Source organism: Heliconius melpomene, chromosome 13 (assembly GCF_056956725.1).
Source record: "Heliconius melpomene rosina isolate 202511_hmr_F chromosome 13, ASM5695672v1, whole genome shotgun sequence".
Lineage (NCBI taxonomy): Eukaryota > Metazoa > Arthropoda > Insecta > Lepidoptera > Nymphalidae > Heliconius > Heliconius melpomene.
Genome location: NC_140401.1, coordinates 9,119,996 through 9,135,821, shown reverse-complemented (window position 1 = coordinate 9,135,821; position 15,826 = coordinate 9,119,996). Strand labels below are relative to the sequence as shown.

Below are 15,826 nucleotides of genomic sequence, written 5' to 3'. Positions count from 1 at the left end.
GAGGAATTAACTATAAAATGGAAAGAATTTGAAAATCTGAAATATTTTTAATGGAAATATCTTAATTAGATCTTAATAATCTTATCTCGAAAGTACCGTTATAAACGAGTGGCATACATTGCAGGTGGAGCGGTGCACCGGCGCTCGCTGTCGGAGCTGGAGTGGGCGTGGCGCGCGCGCGGAGCGCGGCCGTCGCCACACCGCTCGGCGGGCGCGCTGACCGGCCCGCCCGCTGCGCCGCCGCCGCCGCGCCTCGCGCGCCTTCTGCGCCTCGCGCACATCATGCTGCTGCGCGACACGCACGCCGCACCCGCGCCCACACCGCGCCCGCTGCACTCCTTCCGCGGCGTGCACAAGATCTTGGAGCCACCGCCGCCGCGCTCCTGCTCGCCCTCCGCGCCGCCCTCGCCCGCCTCGCCGCTCGAGCCGCGCTGCGCCTCGCTGCCGCCCTCGCCCGTGCTCGAGCGCCGCGAAATGCGCCGCCGGGCCTCCTGCGAGAGCGGCATCTTCTCCGTGGCCAACGAGGACTGCGCGCCCGCCTCCTACGGCGCCGTGTGCCCGTGCTCGCTGCTGGGCTGTCACCGCTGCTGGTGGCGCCGCGACGCCGCGCGTGACGAGCGCCTGCGCGTGTGCGCCGACTGCCTGCGTGTGTACGAGCGCGCGCTGCGCCGCCGCCCGCCGCCGCCCGCGCCCGCGCCCGACTCCGCACTGTCCACGGCCGTCAGCTCGCTGCGCAGCCTGGACGACGGCGACGACGGCGAGGAGTGGTCGTTCCTGTGCAATGGCGGCGGTGGCGGCGCGGAAGACGCTCACGTACTGGCGCGTTGCTGCTGCGTGGAAGGCGCGCGCTGCGAGGGGCGCTTCGAGGAGGGCGAAGTGGGCGAGCTGCACGCCTTCCCAGCGCGGCTGCTGGCCGTCGGCAAGCGCACCTCCAGCGTGTACACGGACAGCTCGGAAGACGTCGCCTCGCTGGGCTCCGACAGCGTATACGACGACCGCCTGCCCAGGCATGTACGGTCGGCCCAAATATCGAAAATAGTCGAATATTTTGAACGTAAAGGCGAAGATTTTAGAGGACCGCTCTTGAAGACGCTGCAAGTTGGCAAGGAACCTCCGTACTACGTCGACGTTAAACACCGCGCACCTCCCGGAAATGTGGGGGCGTGTGAGGGGGGACGTAAGTGTACGGCGCAACGCCTCATGATATGCGAGGGAGCAGTCAAGTCCAAACTGCCCCTATTCGATAAGAAGTCATAACGCAAAGGATACGATTACGAACGCCGCTCCTCTATATATAGGTAGTGCGTTTCGTGTGACGCAGTAATACTGACGTAACGTGATGTGTGGCGCGGTCATAGTAACGTGACGTGATGTGTGACTCGGTAATTGTGACGTGATGTGTCTGTCAAATTCAAATCAGTGACTTCTTCCAGCATTGTACCAGAGGATATTTTTACTTAAAGCTATTACAGAGCGAAAAATATTGTATGTATTAAATAGAGTTAAATATAATAATACAGTATTGTTAAGGCTAGTGCCAACTTATATTGGATGAGTGACAATATTGAGTAAATCTGCACTCCTTCTAGCATGCGGGTTTACATGTTATTCGAGTGTTAATTAATAAATAAATTATAAAAGTAAAGTTAATATATGAACAATTTGTTTAAAACTCGTTCTAAAAGGAGTGCATACTATCGACGTTCGTAAAAAAATATTTTTGGATACGTCGAATTGTTGACTGAGTAAATGTAAGTATTTGATTTTTTATGACGGAGATATGAGCTATCCGTTTGTTAAGTAAGACAATTAATAGAGGAAATCTTAATAGTTCTTATATAGAGTCAAAGAAACTCCTTTTTTATTCTCAAATAAAGTCATGTCATGTATTCAATTTCATTTTATGTTTATGTAACATAATAAAAGACTCATTAAAACGTAGCAATAATTGTCTTAAGTAATAAATGTATAGCAACTAAGTAAAAGTGGAGAGCGAGATCACTACACTCGCCTACTGTATGGTCGACGAGTCATAGACGCCCTAAATGTACCTCAAAAGTAAGAAAATATCTAAAGTCGAGTGTTACTTTGGGCGGCAACGACACGTCGACTGTACCGTGCTTTAATTGGGGCCTTCTCCATAGGTGTAACCGAGGATCGGACATATTATAACTTTTTCATACTTAAATCGGTGTTAAAATCCTGTAAATAAATTACTTATATTTATAATTTATATACAGTATTATATTATTACTTGCCAGTCTATATAAGTTTGTAAATAATTTAGGTTTTTTTTTAAATAAAATTCATTAAATTTAGAAACAAAATGTATGGTCGTCAGTTCTTTTCTGTCAAATTACTTAATATATTTAAAAAAATGTATACTAACTATTGTGGATCGGAATTCGTCCTGAAATTTCATTAAAAATTAATAAATATATATATCGCGGCACGCGTCTAGTCTCTTCAAAAGTGTCGTGTCGGTTTAGAGAGAATATTTATTTCGTTTTTATTTATTATTAATATAGCTATTTTATTAATACAATTTAAATTGCTTAATATTTGTCTCAAAAGAGTTCTTGGAGCCATCGATAAATGACGTCACACGCCTAGAATAGGGGCCTTTTTTACCAAATGACAAATGTGTCCTGGATAATAAAAAGTTCAGCACAGGTTCGCTTGCTTTAACTTATTGTTATATTATAGCCAAATATACAAAATGTTTACATAAAATATAGCCTATGTGCTATTCTGTTTAGCTATATTGCTGTAAAATTCAATATAAATTCGTTTAGTAGATTTTGCGTGAAAGTGGAATAAACATTCACATTTAGAATATAAATTAATATAAATTAATAAAAAAAAATCAATCAGCTTCACGCTGTATCCCGCACACAGCAGGGTAGGCAGAGGGAACCTAGCGTTAAGACACTCCGTTCTCCATTTACCGCCGAATTCTGGAGACATTGCGTGTTGATAGACGGAACTCAACGCCGCGCTTTGCCTCAAATAGTAGGACAAATATAATTTCAGAAGTGCTGTTTTAATTTAATATTTTTAGGTGTGTAATTTGCATGTTACATTAGATAGTGGTCCCACAAATGTCACAACTGGTAAAAAAGACGGAGAAGAGTCGATTCAAGTCATGAAATATGTGTGACGTAATTTATGAATGGCTTCTATTATATGTTTATTTTTTTAATTCTATACCGATAAGAACATCATTTAAATTGTATTGACTCATTTATCTTTCTTAAAATTAAGACTTGTTTTGTTAAAAAAAATCTCCACTACGTACAAAAATGTGTCAAATCAGTTCCGAAAAGCGTTATGAATAGTCGATTACTTTGATAGGTCTTTCTTCAAGTTGTTTTATTAATTATGAACCATGCTTTTCTTTAATCAAACAAGTTATACTTAGATGATCTACCAAAATAATCGATTCCACATAAGAATAGAAAAAATATATTTTTGTAAATAACATTGTAAAGGCATATATATGTATATTCATTGCGGATTTATAATTGTTTACATCAGGGTATTCGTATCGTGTACATAAAGTACGGTAGATGTTAAATCAATGTATCGAAATTACTGTTTCAATAAAAATCTATTTAGTGCCTCTGCCGCGAGCCCTCGCGTTTGAAAGTGATTTATTACAGTAACTTCAATGTTTCGTTTTAGGCTCAGATCTATATATCATATAAAGTTGTATCTAATATTAAATAAATTATTGAATAATTCCAATTCTGAAACATATTCTTAAATACGAAAATTAATCATTTGATTTCAGATAGTTTTTTTTTTTATTTTATTAAGGTCTTACTCGTGGCAGAGAACATTTTATTAAATAATCAGTGCCAAATACACAAACATATTTATTTTTCAAATTACAACACTATTTTTTATAGAGAGAGCCGTCCTATTGATTTCTGTTTCGCTTTTTAGTCCTTTTTATAAAAGGAATTTATTATTTAGATACACAAACAATATGTATAATTTTGAATAACTGCTTTAAAAAAATACATTAATGTATTAGTTTGATTTTCCATAGTTGTAACTGTTTACCAACATATCAAAGGGCGGTTGTTTAATTATCTGTTATTAGATTTTTTTTCTTCAAGACAGAAAGTTTTTGTCCGTCCATTCAACTATAGTTTCTTCAAAACATCTTCAAAACTTTACTAATAAAATAAACTAAAACCATTATATAAATCTGTTATATTATGAAGTAAAAATTTTGTGTTGCCATTTATCTACTAAAAGAAAATATGCTATAGGATATTATATTCTTTACTATATCAAGAATCAACTTAAGTGTTGCTAATAATTTATATTATATAACATAAAAATCTACGTCCGTCGGCAATTTATTTATTTTTAACATGGCAATAATAAAATCTTACATTTTCGCGATTTTTGCAAGTTAAGGTTTTATTTTTCATATAAAAACCTTTTAAGAGAAGCAGCTATACGGTTTTCTATCGATTAAGTAATCGATTATCTTAAAATATGTAATTTGTTCACTTTATCTGTTGTAGAAATAATATATTTGTCAGTTGTACCTGTTAATGATACACAATAACTATAAATATTGTGCAATAGAGAATATCCTTGGATTTTCTTTAATCTGTTGGTTATTTTGTGAAAGTATGAAACCAAAAAAAACGTTATTTTTTTCTCAATTTCGAGTTTTGCCTATTCAATTTCGAGTCAAATTTTTGGAATTATAAAAATCGATATTTAGCTGATGTTTTTTAAATATACTGCACGTAAAACAACACGATATGCAATGAAGGTTATTTGGTTGTATTTTCACAATTTTCCTCGCTGATATATGGATTATATCAATTAATAATTGAGCAATGTTTCAACATTTAACTTTTTTTCGTCGTTTCCGAACAAATGAAAGTTACACCATTAAAAGCATATCAGTTTCAGAATATTTAGGATTATTAACGGTTATTTTTATAATTAATAATATATAAATTAGGGAAACACGAGTTCTTCTAAACAAATATACATATTTAGGTGAATTTAATTTTCAATCGTATGGGTAATTCTTAAAGTAGAAAATTTTATAAGTTCTCGTGTTTTTGTTATGTAAGATTTACAATGTCCGTATGTATCCGCTAGTACCATATCTCAATTGAAAATATTAACATGCTATAATAAGGAAATTTATGAGGGATTTAGTAACTGTAATTTCGACATGGTTCTAAGTGATACATACGTTATTTACGATAGATAACGTTCCTTGTTTTAAGGCACTAACGTTTAATATAAGACGTTTTGTTACAACGGTTGTGTCTTCAAATCCGTTTCTCGATTGCGATTGACAAATATCGATTGTTTATCAAGAATCGATTCAAATATCCGTTAAATTTCCCAGTGATGAGTTAGTGTTTTGGAAATCGATTTCGGTGTCGCCTATAATCGATATTAATCGATCGTAATCTTGGGACTAGACTTGCAATAGTTATAGTTAGCCGACTGAGGCAGTTAAAAATAATTTGTAAATGAAAGGTGGTATTAATAAATATATTTTGTTTCAATTTGTCTATTATTTCTTAATATCTGTTGATTCCGTTCCTTTTCTTTTTTTTAAATGCATTATCAACAAATACTTTATAAAGTATGTGAACACTGGCACGAGTGAATCTCGCGCATGTACAGTCGTGTAAATAATTTTAAGTATGCGGAATTCAGCGACATTTTGTTTCATATTTGCAAATTGAGTTGTGATTAGGCTTGCGGGGCAGCGCGCGTTAATTGGTTAAAAAAAATTGTATAACAATAAAAGGTATTTATTTTAAATATAATTAAATAAATATAATAAAATTAATCTTTACAGATGCACAGCTTAATTTTTTCACGCGACGGTTTCTGAAACAATAATAGAAAAAAATATTGTATGTCCTCAAAGTACATATTTAAGAAAATATTTACCTAATGAGGTATTTTTATAAACGTGACGGTTGTGGGTTCGATTCCTACTTTCTCTGGTAAAAAGAGGGAAAGAAGATTTAACATTAAGTTTTCACCAGTAGTCCAATACCGTTGAATAATGCCAGGGATGAAAATAAACTCTATTTCGCCTAGTTTTACAAAAGGAGCTCAATAGTTTCACTTCTTGAAAAACAAAATTTCTCTCTCAAGTATCTTCTACACACAAATTTTATACTAACACTCGCTCGTTTCGTTGTATAACTGTCACAAGTCTTAGTTTTCCATATATAAGCTTTTAGTTTGCCCATATTTTTGTATAAAAGTGCCAACAGTCCCATAATTGCCGTGCTGCCGAGTACTGGCATCCATAGCTTAGTCCCTTGCGAGTCTATCCAAGTGAAGAAGTGCCAACTCTCCGTAGGTGGAGTACTATCAGGTGAACCTGGACCAAGACCTCTAGAACGGTTTGCATTTTCTCTCCTTTCTAGTTCTTCAGCACTGTACATGCAATTTGTTTTAGCATGACGCTGTACCCAGCAGGGTATGCAGAGGGATAAGACACGCCTTTCCCCGAGCAGCGCTCAATTTTCGAGACATTACGTGTGAAATGACTTAACGCCGCGTTTAGTCTTACCAGAGCGAGGAAATTAATTTATTTATTCATCTGAATAATAATCGAACCCACGACCAACGTGGTTACATCCAGCCGTTGTACCGCTACACCACAACGGCTTCAATATGTAAAGTTAAGTTGTTTATAAATAAACGTCACTTGTTAATGTATTATAGATTGGCGACGAGTTCGCGGCTTCGCTCGTTTTGTCTTATGAGGTCGTGTTGACAAACGTCATGTTTTAAAAATAATTATTTTGTCTATTATATTGATATAACATACGGATGCCCCCAATAACAGTAAGTATTCTCAAATATCTTACATCTACAGACAGCGATAAATCACAATTTTATTATATGTAGCTATAGAAGATGTGGTTTGATCAAATTAACAAATATAATTGTATACGTGATGGTTTCATCCTCACTTGCATTTTATATGCCTACATTTATTTAATTTATTTTCACTAGTACATTTAAACTATATTAACTAATAATGTTTGAGTTATATCAATATTTTCGTTTCTATAAAACAAAAATCCATCTCCTTACAATACACCGAATGTATGAAAGGTATAAAAAAATACAGTCGAATTGATAACCTCCTTTTCTTACAGAAGTCGGTTAAAAAAACATCACTTCGCCTACCCCTATATGTAATATAATAACCGCCATTATAACAAAATATATCTAACATACGTACCAGTCACACATTTTTATACATTTATTTCCAAAAACATTTATATTCGATATACATTGTGTTCCTTTTTATTTTTTCCATTTTAAAATTATTACATTACGATTGTTTTCCATTTTTGGCAATTGATTGACATAGCTGTCAATGTGGCATCATTGATTTTATTGTTTTATTTTTTGGCATGGAGTTGGCACTAAAAATAAAAGTTATTAATAGGTTTATATTATATTTTTAAGGCCGTCGTGGCACAGAAGCACAAGCGTGCGTAACTGTAGACGCGACGGTTGTGGGTTCGATTTCCACTCAGGGGAATGAAATATTTAATATTCTTATTTCCTCGTTCTGTTCTGGTAACGAGTTGAGTTCCTCCACTCAACACGTAAAGCTCCAAGAATTTGTAGGAAATTACAACACGGAAGTGTCTTAATGGAGAAAGGCGTGTCTGTCACTATGTTCCTAGGTTCCTCGGCCTAACCTGCTATGAGCGGACGTTGGCTTTCGCGACTCTACACCAAATATCCTACAATCGCGAAAGTATGTCTTTATAGTATGATATCTAGGAGATAGGTACATATATAGAAATTCACGAAACTACTTAAATAAAAGTAGAAAAACTAACCAAACTAGGTCCTCCCTTATCGCAAGTACATACATACTTGGAAGCTCCAATATTTTGATTACAGCCTTTTGTATAGCTTACGGGGGAAGAAAAGAACAGCTTATAGACCGCCACCAGCAGCCCGGCGCCGATCACCACGCCCGCCACTACCGGCACCCAGTCGTCACGACTGCTCATCATACTGTCGTAGAAAGTTTTCGTTATCTTCACGCATTTCCCGTATATAGCGGGATAGGCAAAGAGAAATCAAAGCCAAGATAATCCGCTCAAAACGAACTTCTCCGCACGAATTCGACGTTCCGCATACTTTGGATAGATGTTGCATTTTGAAACATCTATATGCTATTATGGAGAACTGATACTGGAGTACAGTACATTTTAGATAATTTACCTTGCTGACCAATAAGTAAAATAAAATGTTAAATTACATCTCAATTTAGTATTCTAGTTTGTAGATATTGGAAAATAATGTAAGACTTAAAAATTATCATTTTTTTACTTTTGCTCGTTACCAGAGCGAGGAAGTGAAAATATTAAATATTTCCTTTCCCCGATTGGGATTTAATGTGATACATATAGAAATCCAAATTTAAAAGATCATTTTACAAAATATTTCTTTTACGTGTATTTGTAATTATAGTATATAAAAACTTAAAATACTTACAATACAAAATGTCATACCATCTAAACAGGGTATCTTAAGTAAAACTCTTGAAGTCTTTAGAACAATAATTTTAGCTAAATTATTAAAAATGATCTATCAAAAATACAATTTTAAAAACTCAAAGTTTGTGACATTTTTTAACTTCAGTTTTACACAGACTAGTTGATACTAGTCTACAAGATTTTTAAAGAGTATTTATACAAATTAACAGACAATTTTTTTGTGGATTAGGGCTCTATTATTGTTCCTAAACACCCCTCAATTATTATTTTGTAAATATATTCAATGTACAAACGCGTCATTTTTACTCTCTTATTATATGTATAGATGTTTTTTTATGTTACCATCGGAATAGGTACGTGAAGTCAAAACATTCATTATCAAGGAACTTTAATTTTTTGTCGAAATCATATTTATTAGGAAAAATTAAAAAACATAAAATAAAACAAAATGATACATGAAATATTTGTTTATATACTTATAACTTATTAAGTTTTATACGATTTACTCATAATTATAATGTAAAAGACATTAGACACAATTAAACGACATTTTATATATTGTAATTGCTGTGATTATTCAGTTTCACTGTTTAAGAAATTTTCCATATACCTACAAAAAACAAAGAGCAAGGAATAGTTCTACAAATAAAATATTATAAATATTATTTATATAATAATTTCACGCTTTTTACTGTTTAACTGGGTAGGATGAAGTCAAGACATTCCATTCTCCGTTTCCCAGCTGAATCTGTGTGTTAAGTATAGAGTGTAAGTGTTCTTTTTAAGCTTCACGCTGTACCCTGTATGCCGCACGTAGCAGGGTAGACAGAGGGAACCTGGGAATAGTCAGTTTTAAGACACTCCGATCCCATTCAGTCAATTCCGTTCCCCTCTTTCCGCCGAATTCGCGAGGTATCGCGTGTTGAGTGGCGGAATTTAACGCCGCTTGTTACCAGAAATATTAAATATTTTATTTGCCCAAGTGGGAAGTGAATCCATAAGCGTAGCGTTTACATTTTACAGTATCTAGCTTGTGGCCTCCGCTACGACGGCCTAAAACAGTCATTTATAAAATTTATAGTTTAAGCGATTTTAAATGGTTTACAGAAAAAACTACCCATTACTACTACATTAAAAGTATTAAGTCAAATTCTAGAGTAGATATTATATTGTGTTGTTATTTTTATTAAGTTTTACTGTTTTAGACATTTCGAGCATAATATTTAAATAGATATTGTGTTCTAAATGTCTAAAACAGTGAAACTGAATAATAACATCAACACAATATAAACTATTTAAACCTAAATATTTATAATTATACAAAAAAAACAATAACCTATATTTTTAAGATGAAAAATTATACTTAATTTATGTATACTATTCTTAGTAAAAAATCATATCAATTGAAAAAGTCAATTATGGCAGAAATTTGTTATACTCCATGTATTCTTCATTTGTCAACAGAAACTTGGCGACTGCCCGTAGCTGACTAGTGGGTTGTTCCAAGACTTCAATAACATTGCGAATTTTATTTTTATATTCATATAGTGTGGACTGTCCCAAATTTGCAATCAAATTCAATTGAGGATTCCAAAAGTATTTTATCTCGCCCCTTTCTAGAGCTGCATAGAACTTCTTCAGTGCATAAGTAAATAAAGTGTCAATGTCCTTCTTTTGCCAGAACCAAGGGTCAGTTCGCTTTAATTCTATAATTTCCCAAAAGAAAATTGTTTTTATATAGTAACTTGCTATTTTCTTCATACCGAGCGAGTCGCGCAATTTCTTTATCTGAAAAAGTTAAAACTGTATTTAAGATCTTCAAATATCATTCATCGCTAAAAAGTATGTAAAAAAAGAGTATTGTTGAGGTTCTCACGCCGGTTGTTCTTAAGTTTGGGAAGTTAAGTTTTTATTTAATGTAAAAAAAATTAGGCTTGTTACTTTTTATTTAGAATAAAATTATTTTACTTCAGAACCCAATGACAAATCATAAAATCACACAATTCACAACATTTCATTTATTTAGAGTAAACGTAAATATCTCATTTATATGACTTTTCATACTTCATCACGCATGAGTGAATATTTTCAGTAGAGATGGAAGATATGAGATGGATGTGAAAAGGAGTATTCCTACTGCTAACAGGGTTAACGGTGCCTTAGCTGCATTGATGAGACGGCGAAACGTCGGCACAACTGCGCATTTGGCCGTACAAAATGCAGTGTTGGTACCGTCTCTGTTTTACAGAAGAAGAATGAAAGAAAGATGAATGCTTTGGAGATCCAATCTCTTCGTAGAATATGTGGAGTTAGCTGAACTGATTGAATCCTCATTGAAAAGATGTATCTTTTCATCATTCATTTATTATATTATTATTCGATTAGGTTGTCATGACCGGAGGGCATGTATGGAGAGGTTGATGACAGTGGAGTGTGGTGTAAAGCTAGGTTAAGCCTACAATCAGGTATATGTAAGAACATTACAGAATCAGTACAGAAGTTCATAATAAACAAAAAATATGTTTTCACTAATTGCTTTAGTGTATCAAAAAAATTAAAAACTCACCAAACATATAGTTTGTCGTAGAGCGTATGTATTGTAAAGTAACTGCTTCTCCTGATCCTGCAACGCTATGCGCCACGAGCGGTGTTCGTCTTGGACCGTGTTACCGCTCTTGTTGGGCTTGGGGACAACCATCCAATAATCTCTCTTGCACTCATATGGTATGTCACGGTACTGCTTCCCCACTGGCCAACGACTTTCCGGAAACTTTAGAGCCGGGACTAAGTCCACATCCAATCTGAATGTATTATAAAAGTCCTCTATTATAATAGTCCATGCCGGACCACTTTCGGAGGTACGAATCGTGTACCAAATACCATTAACATTTACTGCTGGTTTCGAATTAAGTGTCTGAAATAGATTTAGAGCTTTGTTTCCGACGCTTTTGAACCAGTTCATGAAATTATTACGTAGTATGAACTTTCGATCATCCATCCACATGTATGCTGCTCTGTAAATTTGACAGTCAGGGCCGTCTCTAAACAGCAGTTTTTGGTATTGGCATCCGGCGACGAGCTCCACGTATCCTGGGAAATTCTGCCGTATAGTTATATCATCTTCTCCATTAGTCGCTGAATTCATGCTCACCGGCATGTTAATCACTATGTCCATGTCAAATTCATCTGGCTTTTTAATACGAAGGCCATCAAAATGACTGCCCGCAAACTTAATCTGTAAATGAAAATCTTGATAAATAAATATAGAGAAAAATAGCAGGCTTTTGCTATTTTCCGCAAAGCAGGTTAAGCAGAGGGGACTCAGTGTTAAGATGAAACGGAGGACGGAAGGACAAACGGAGAGTTTGAAACTTTTCGTCCAAATTTTAGACATTGTGTGTTAAGTGGCAGATCTCACCGCCGCGCCTTGCCTATCAGTGCAGTGAAATGAAAACAATTTAATAAATAATAATTCACTCCCCCGAGAGGGGATCAAAGAGATTTTAAAAAACTAATAAAATTATTTTTTTTTAATTCTTAAGTATGTCAGTACTTATCGTTTACAAGAATTCAAAGTTATAAATAGATACTAAGTCTTCGCAAAATCAATAAAACAACATAAATTGATAATCTGTGCGATTATAATTGACCGATAGGTTGTAATCTTTATAGATATGGAAAGAAAAAGGCGAAAATGTACAAACATAGTCCTACAAATTTGTTAAAATTTCAAATTATACATTCAATTGTTAAATCACACTTTAATATGTTTTTTGTAAAAATATTATTTACGATTAATATTAAAAATTAACTCTTGTTTGTTTTTTAGCTTCACACTCTGTTCCTATTAGGACACCTCCGTTCACCACTTTTCACCTAATTCTTAGGCATTGAATGTTGAGTAGCAGAATAAAAATATTAAATATTTCATTGCCCCGAATTTATATTGAACCCGCAACCGTTGTTTATGGTTGCAACATTTGTGTTACTGCACCACGACGACTCCAAGATATTTATTGAATTGCAAAATAACTTACAATTCTTACTTTAAAATATTACTACAATTTAATTAAGAAAATATTTACATGAAGGGTGTGACTGTAACGCGACTCGACTCGAGGGAATGAATTACTATTTGTTAATATTTTCATTTCTTCGCACCAAAGGAAGAAATCCCAGCGTAAAATTACGCTACTCAAACTGCAATGCCTTGAAAAATTCAGCGGAAAGTGGGAAACCTGGGAGTGGCTTAACTACCATTCTGTATGCGGGATACAGCATGAAGTTGATAAAAAAAATACATATTACTTACATCACTAGCGAACCGTTCGTAATATCGATCCACTTGTTTCATTTTCCTGTGCAATTCAATGAACACATTGTGGAACACACTGTAGTGTTTATGAAAATCGTCTTTCTTTATAGCGACGTATCGATTGTAAATGTCGGAAAGAAGCGTATTAACATTTATTATGTGCGGCCACGAGGGCACAGATGATTGGGGTATAATGCTAAAATTAAAAATTAATATTATTTTATTTTACTAAGTAGAACAAACTAATTTACATCAGGGGGAAGAATTGTATTTTAAAAGCGGATTACTATTCTATTATGATAAAAAATATATATATTTTTTGAGCTTTTAAGATTTTTTTTCATGAGTGGAGAGAGGTGTCTTAGCAATATGCTCCATCTGCCTACCCTGCTTTATGTAGGATACAGCGAGCAGCTGAAAAAATAAAGTACAAACATTTTGCAAAGCCATGTCAATTACGGAGTTTCCGCGCCGAACGAATGCCGCGCTTTGTTTACCGGAGCAGAGACAGAAAAATAACTTAAATATAACCGCGAATGGAAATCGACCCCACAACCGAAGAAATTACAGAGACGCTGTGCCACTGCGTCATGAGACCCGTTTTTTAATTAAATTCATATAAGAAAGCATTCTCGACTAATACTAGTTGAAGGAAAAAAATTAAAAATAAAATATGTTAAAAGTAACAGATAATGCATAACAAAACTTATTCATTAATAATATCACAAAATTTTAGATGGATATGAAAAAAATGATGACTTACTCAAGCATTGGTTCCGATTTCGCCAAATTATTTTCAAGAACTCGACTAAATTGGCTGGCAAATGTCTCGGTCTCTTCGTCTTCTTTAGAAGTCGTCTCCGTCCCGGAAGGTGTCTGACTTGACAACTTATATAGAAGTGTAGCCGCCGCACCTACTCCGGCTGCTGCTGCCCCAATCTTCCACCAATTCCAACCATCATTATTATTGCCGTTGTTATTTCCGTTATTATTCATATTTTTTAATTATAAATTTATCGTACACTGTAAACTAAATAATATAATACTAACTAACTCTAAGTGCTACATGCTATCTATCTAGATCTAGATAGCATGTAGCACTTAACAAAGAGAGCTAGTAATAAGGTAATCTTACCTACATATCGTATATAGCAAAAATTAATAATACATACTGAAGGTTTTAAATCTTTATATTTTTTACCTAGGTATCATAAAATAAAATCAGCTTCAACAGAGTAGACAGAGGGAACCTAGCGTTAAGACACTCGGTGCCTCACTTTCAGCCGATTTTTTCGATGCATGCGTGTTGAGTGGCGGAATTGAATGTCTGGCTTTTTTGCCTTGGTGCCAGAGTGAAGAAATGAAAATATTAATAAATAATAATTCATTCCCCCAAGTGAGGACCGAACCCACAATCGTCGCGTTACAGTCACACTCTTGTACCCCTGCCAAGACGGCCTCATTTCATTATATGAATCATTATTAACTATGTATTATTATGTGAAAATTTTAGTTCCGTAATCTCTTTATGTACTTAATTCAAAATCTTTTAGCTTTACAAACGACTTAAATTTCTTAAGCACATTTTACAGCGGCTTATAAAATCAGCCATCTAAAGTTAATGTTTTATTGCTAAAAACATAATAAATCAATACTTTTTTTAATCATATATAAATTCTCCACTTTTTTTCAGCTTCGCGCTGTATTCCGTATATAACAGGGTAGGCAGAGGAAGCCTAGTGTTACGACACTCTGCTCCCCATTTTCCATTTGCCACGACACCATAGCGAAGAAATAATAATATTAAATATTGATTTACCGATAATGGAAATATTCCCTCGAGTGGGAATCGAACCCACAACCTGTGGCGTTGCGGGCAATATATATTACCAAATACTCTATCATATAAAACTGTATCAACTTAAGAATAAAGATAACTAAAGAAATTAACGCTATGATAATAATTTATATGTGTACTTACAAAATACAATCCTTTAAAATTATTCTGAGAAACCTTATCAAGAATTACCAAACTTTAATCACGATTCTGTACTGTGTTCACTGTTGTAGCTTAAAAGTTGATGTAAGAAGCAAACTAAAGCGGACGAAAGAATGAACTCTACATAATTACATATGAATGGAGTCTATACAAGAAGCTGTAATATATATGACATAGGGATGCCCGATGTTAGAAAAACATCGATGTTAACTTCGTCGTCAACATCGATGTTGGCTAACATCTATGTTTTTTTTTCTTTTCCCCACAGCTTGACGCTTTATACATTCCACTTTAGTTATGTATAAAAAATAAATATTTCATTTCCTCGAGTGGGGATCGAACCCACTACCAGTCGATTGTGGAGCACATTTTGTGCCCCTGCGCTAGGACTAGCCTTCATTCATAGTTATCAATAAATAAAACAATTATAATATCATAAGACATTTTTAATTAAATCAAGAAGGCTTAGCCAAGCCACAGTTCTATCTTTCTGTGTGATTTGACAATACCAACCATAAAATACGATAATTTGGTACCCAATGTCACGTGAGAGTAGAAGACACTCCGTTTTGTTATCTATAATTATAGAATTTTTATATGTCAATTGAACTTAAAAATAAAAAAGTAGGTAAGCGTGCTAGACCCAGTTCGCAATAAATTGTTAAATTGTTAATATAGTGTTTGTTTGAATGTTGTAATAAACAGCTATATTATGTAGTTACTTACATGTTACTAATACAAACTTTAATGTATAAACCAAGCAAGAATAATTTTATTTCCATTGGATAAAAGATGAAACAACATACTCTTCACTCATAACCAATTAGCAAATAGCAACTATGAACTAGCAAACAACGAAACGAAGTCCGATTTACGAACTATGAAGTGAACGCGACTGTTGCCAAGTTGCCAACTCAGATTTTGAAAAAAACAAAGACCAGATAAAAAAATACAGAGAAGTAGTAATTT

At 35.0% G+C, this 15,826-nt stretch overlaps 3 protein-coding genes across 5 annotated transcripts in view; 1 reads left to right on the top strand and 2 right to left on the bottom strand.

Annotated features, from left to right (window-relative positions):
• The window catches only part of cdi (serine/threonine kinase), an 83,355-nt gene extending 77,800 nt beyond the window's left edge, over positions 1 to 5,555 (top strand). The window contains exon 9 of the mRNA XM_085196506.1: positions 125 to 5,555. Within this exon, the coding sequence (XP_085052632.1) occupies positions 125 to 1,257 (1,133 nt within the window). The 3' untranslated portion in view covers positions 1,258 to 5,555. The remainder of the gene's footprint in view (positions 1 to 124) is intronic.
• A 259-nt stretch (positions 5,556 to 5,814) lies between these two features.
• Positions 5,815 to 8,785, bottom strand: LOC146532873 (uncharacterized). Its single transcript, XM_085196505.1, has 4 exons — positions 7,878 to 8,785; positions 7,265 to 7,451; positions 6,189 to 6,447; positions 5,815 to 5,886 (listed from the first exon to the last, which is right to left on the bottom strand). The coding sequence occupies exons 2-4, from the start codon at positions 7,273 to 7,275 to the stop codon at positions 5,842 to 5,844; spliced, it is 315 nt and encodes a 104-aa protein (XP_085052631.1). The 5' UTR covers positions 7,276 to 7,451; positions 7,878 to 8,785; the 3' UTR covers positions 5,815 to 5,841.
• A 133-nt stretch (positions 8,786 to 8,918) lies between these two features.
• On the bottom strand, positions 8,919 to 15,000 carry LOC146532872 (cyclic GMP-AMP synthase-like receptor). 3 transcript variants are annotated; one of them, XM_085196503.1, is made up of 5 exons: positions 14,840 to 15,000; positions 13,622 to 13,797; positions 12,856 to 13,054; positions 11,110 to 11,778; positions 8,919 to 10,331 (listed from the first exon to the last, which is right to left on the bottom strand). In XM_085196503.1, the coding sequence occupies exons 2-5, from the start codon at positions 13,627 to 13,629 to the stop codon at positions 9,960 to 9,962; spliced, it is 1,248 nt and encodes a 415-aa protein (XP_085052629.1). In that variant the 5' UTR covers positions 13,630 to 13,797; positions 14,840 to 15,000; the 3' UTR covers positions 8,919 to 9,959. The 3 variants fall into 3 exon arrangements, with proteins under 3 accessions (XP_085052629.1, XP_085052627.1, XP_085052628.1); XM_085196501.1 differs by having other exon boundaries at positions 13,622 to 13,888; positions 14,840 to 14,999; XM_085196502.1 differs by having other exon boundaries at positions 13,622 to 13,881; positions 14,840 to 14,997.
• Positions 15,001 to 15,826: the final 826 nt, after the last annotated feature.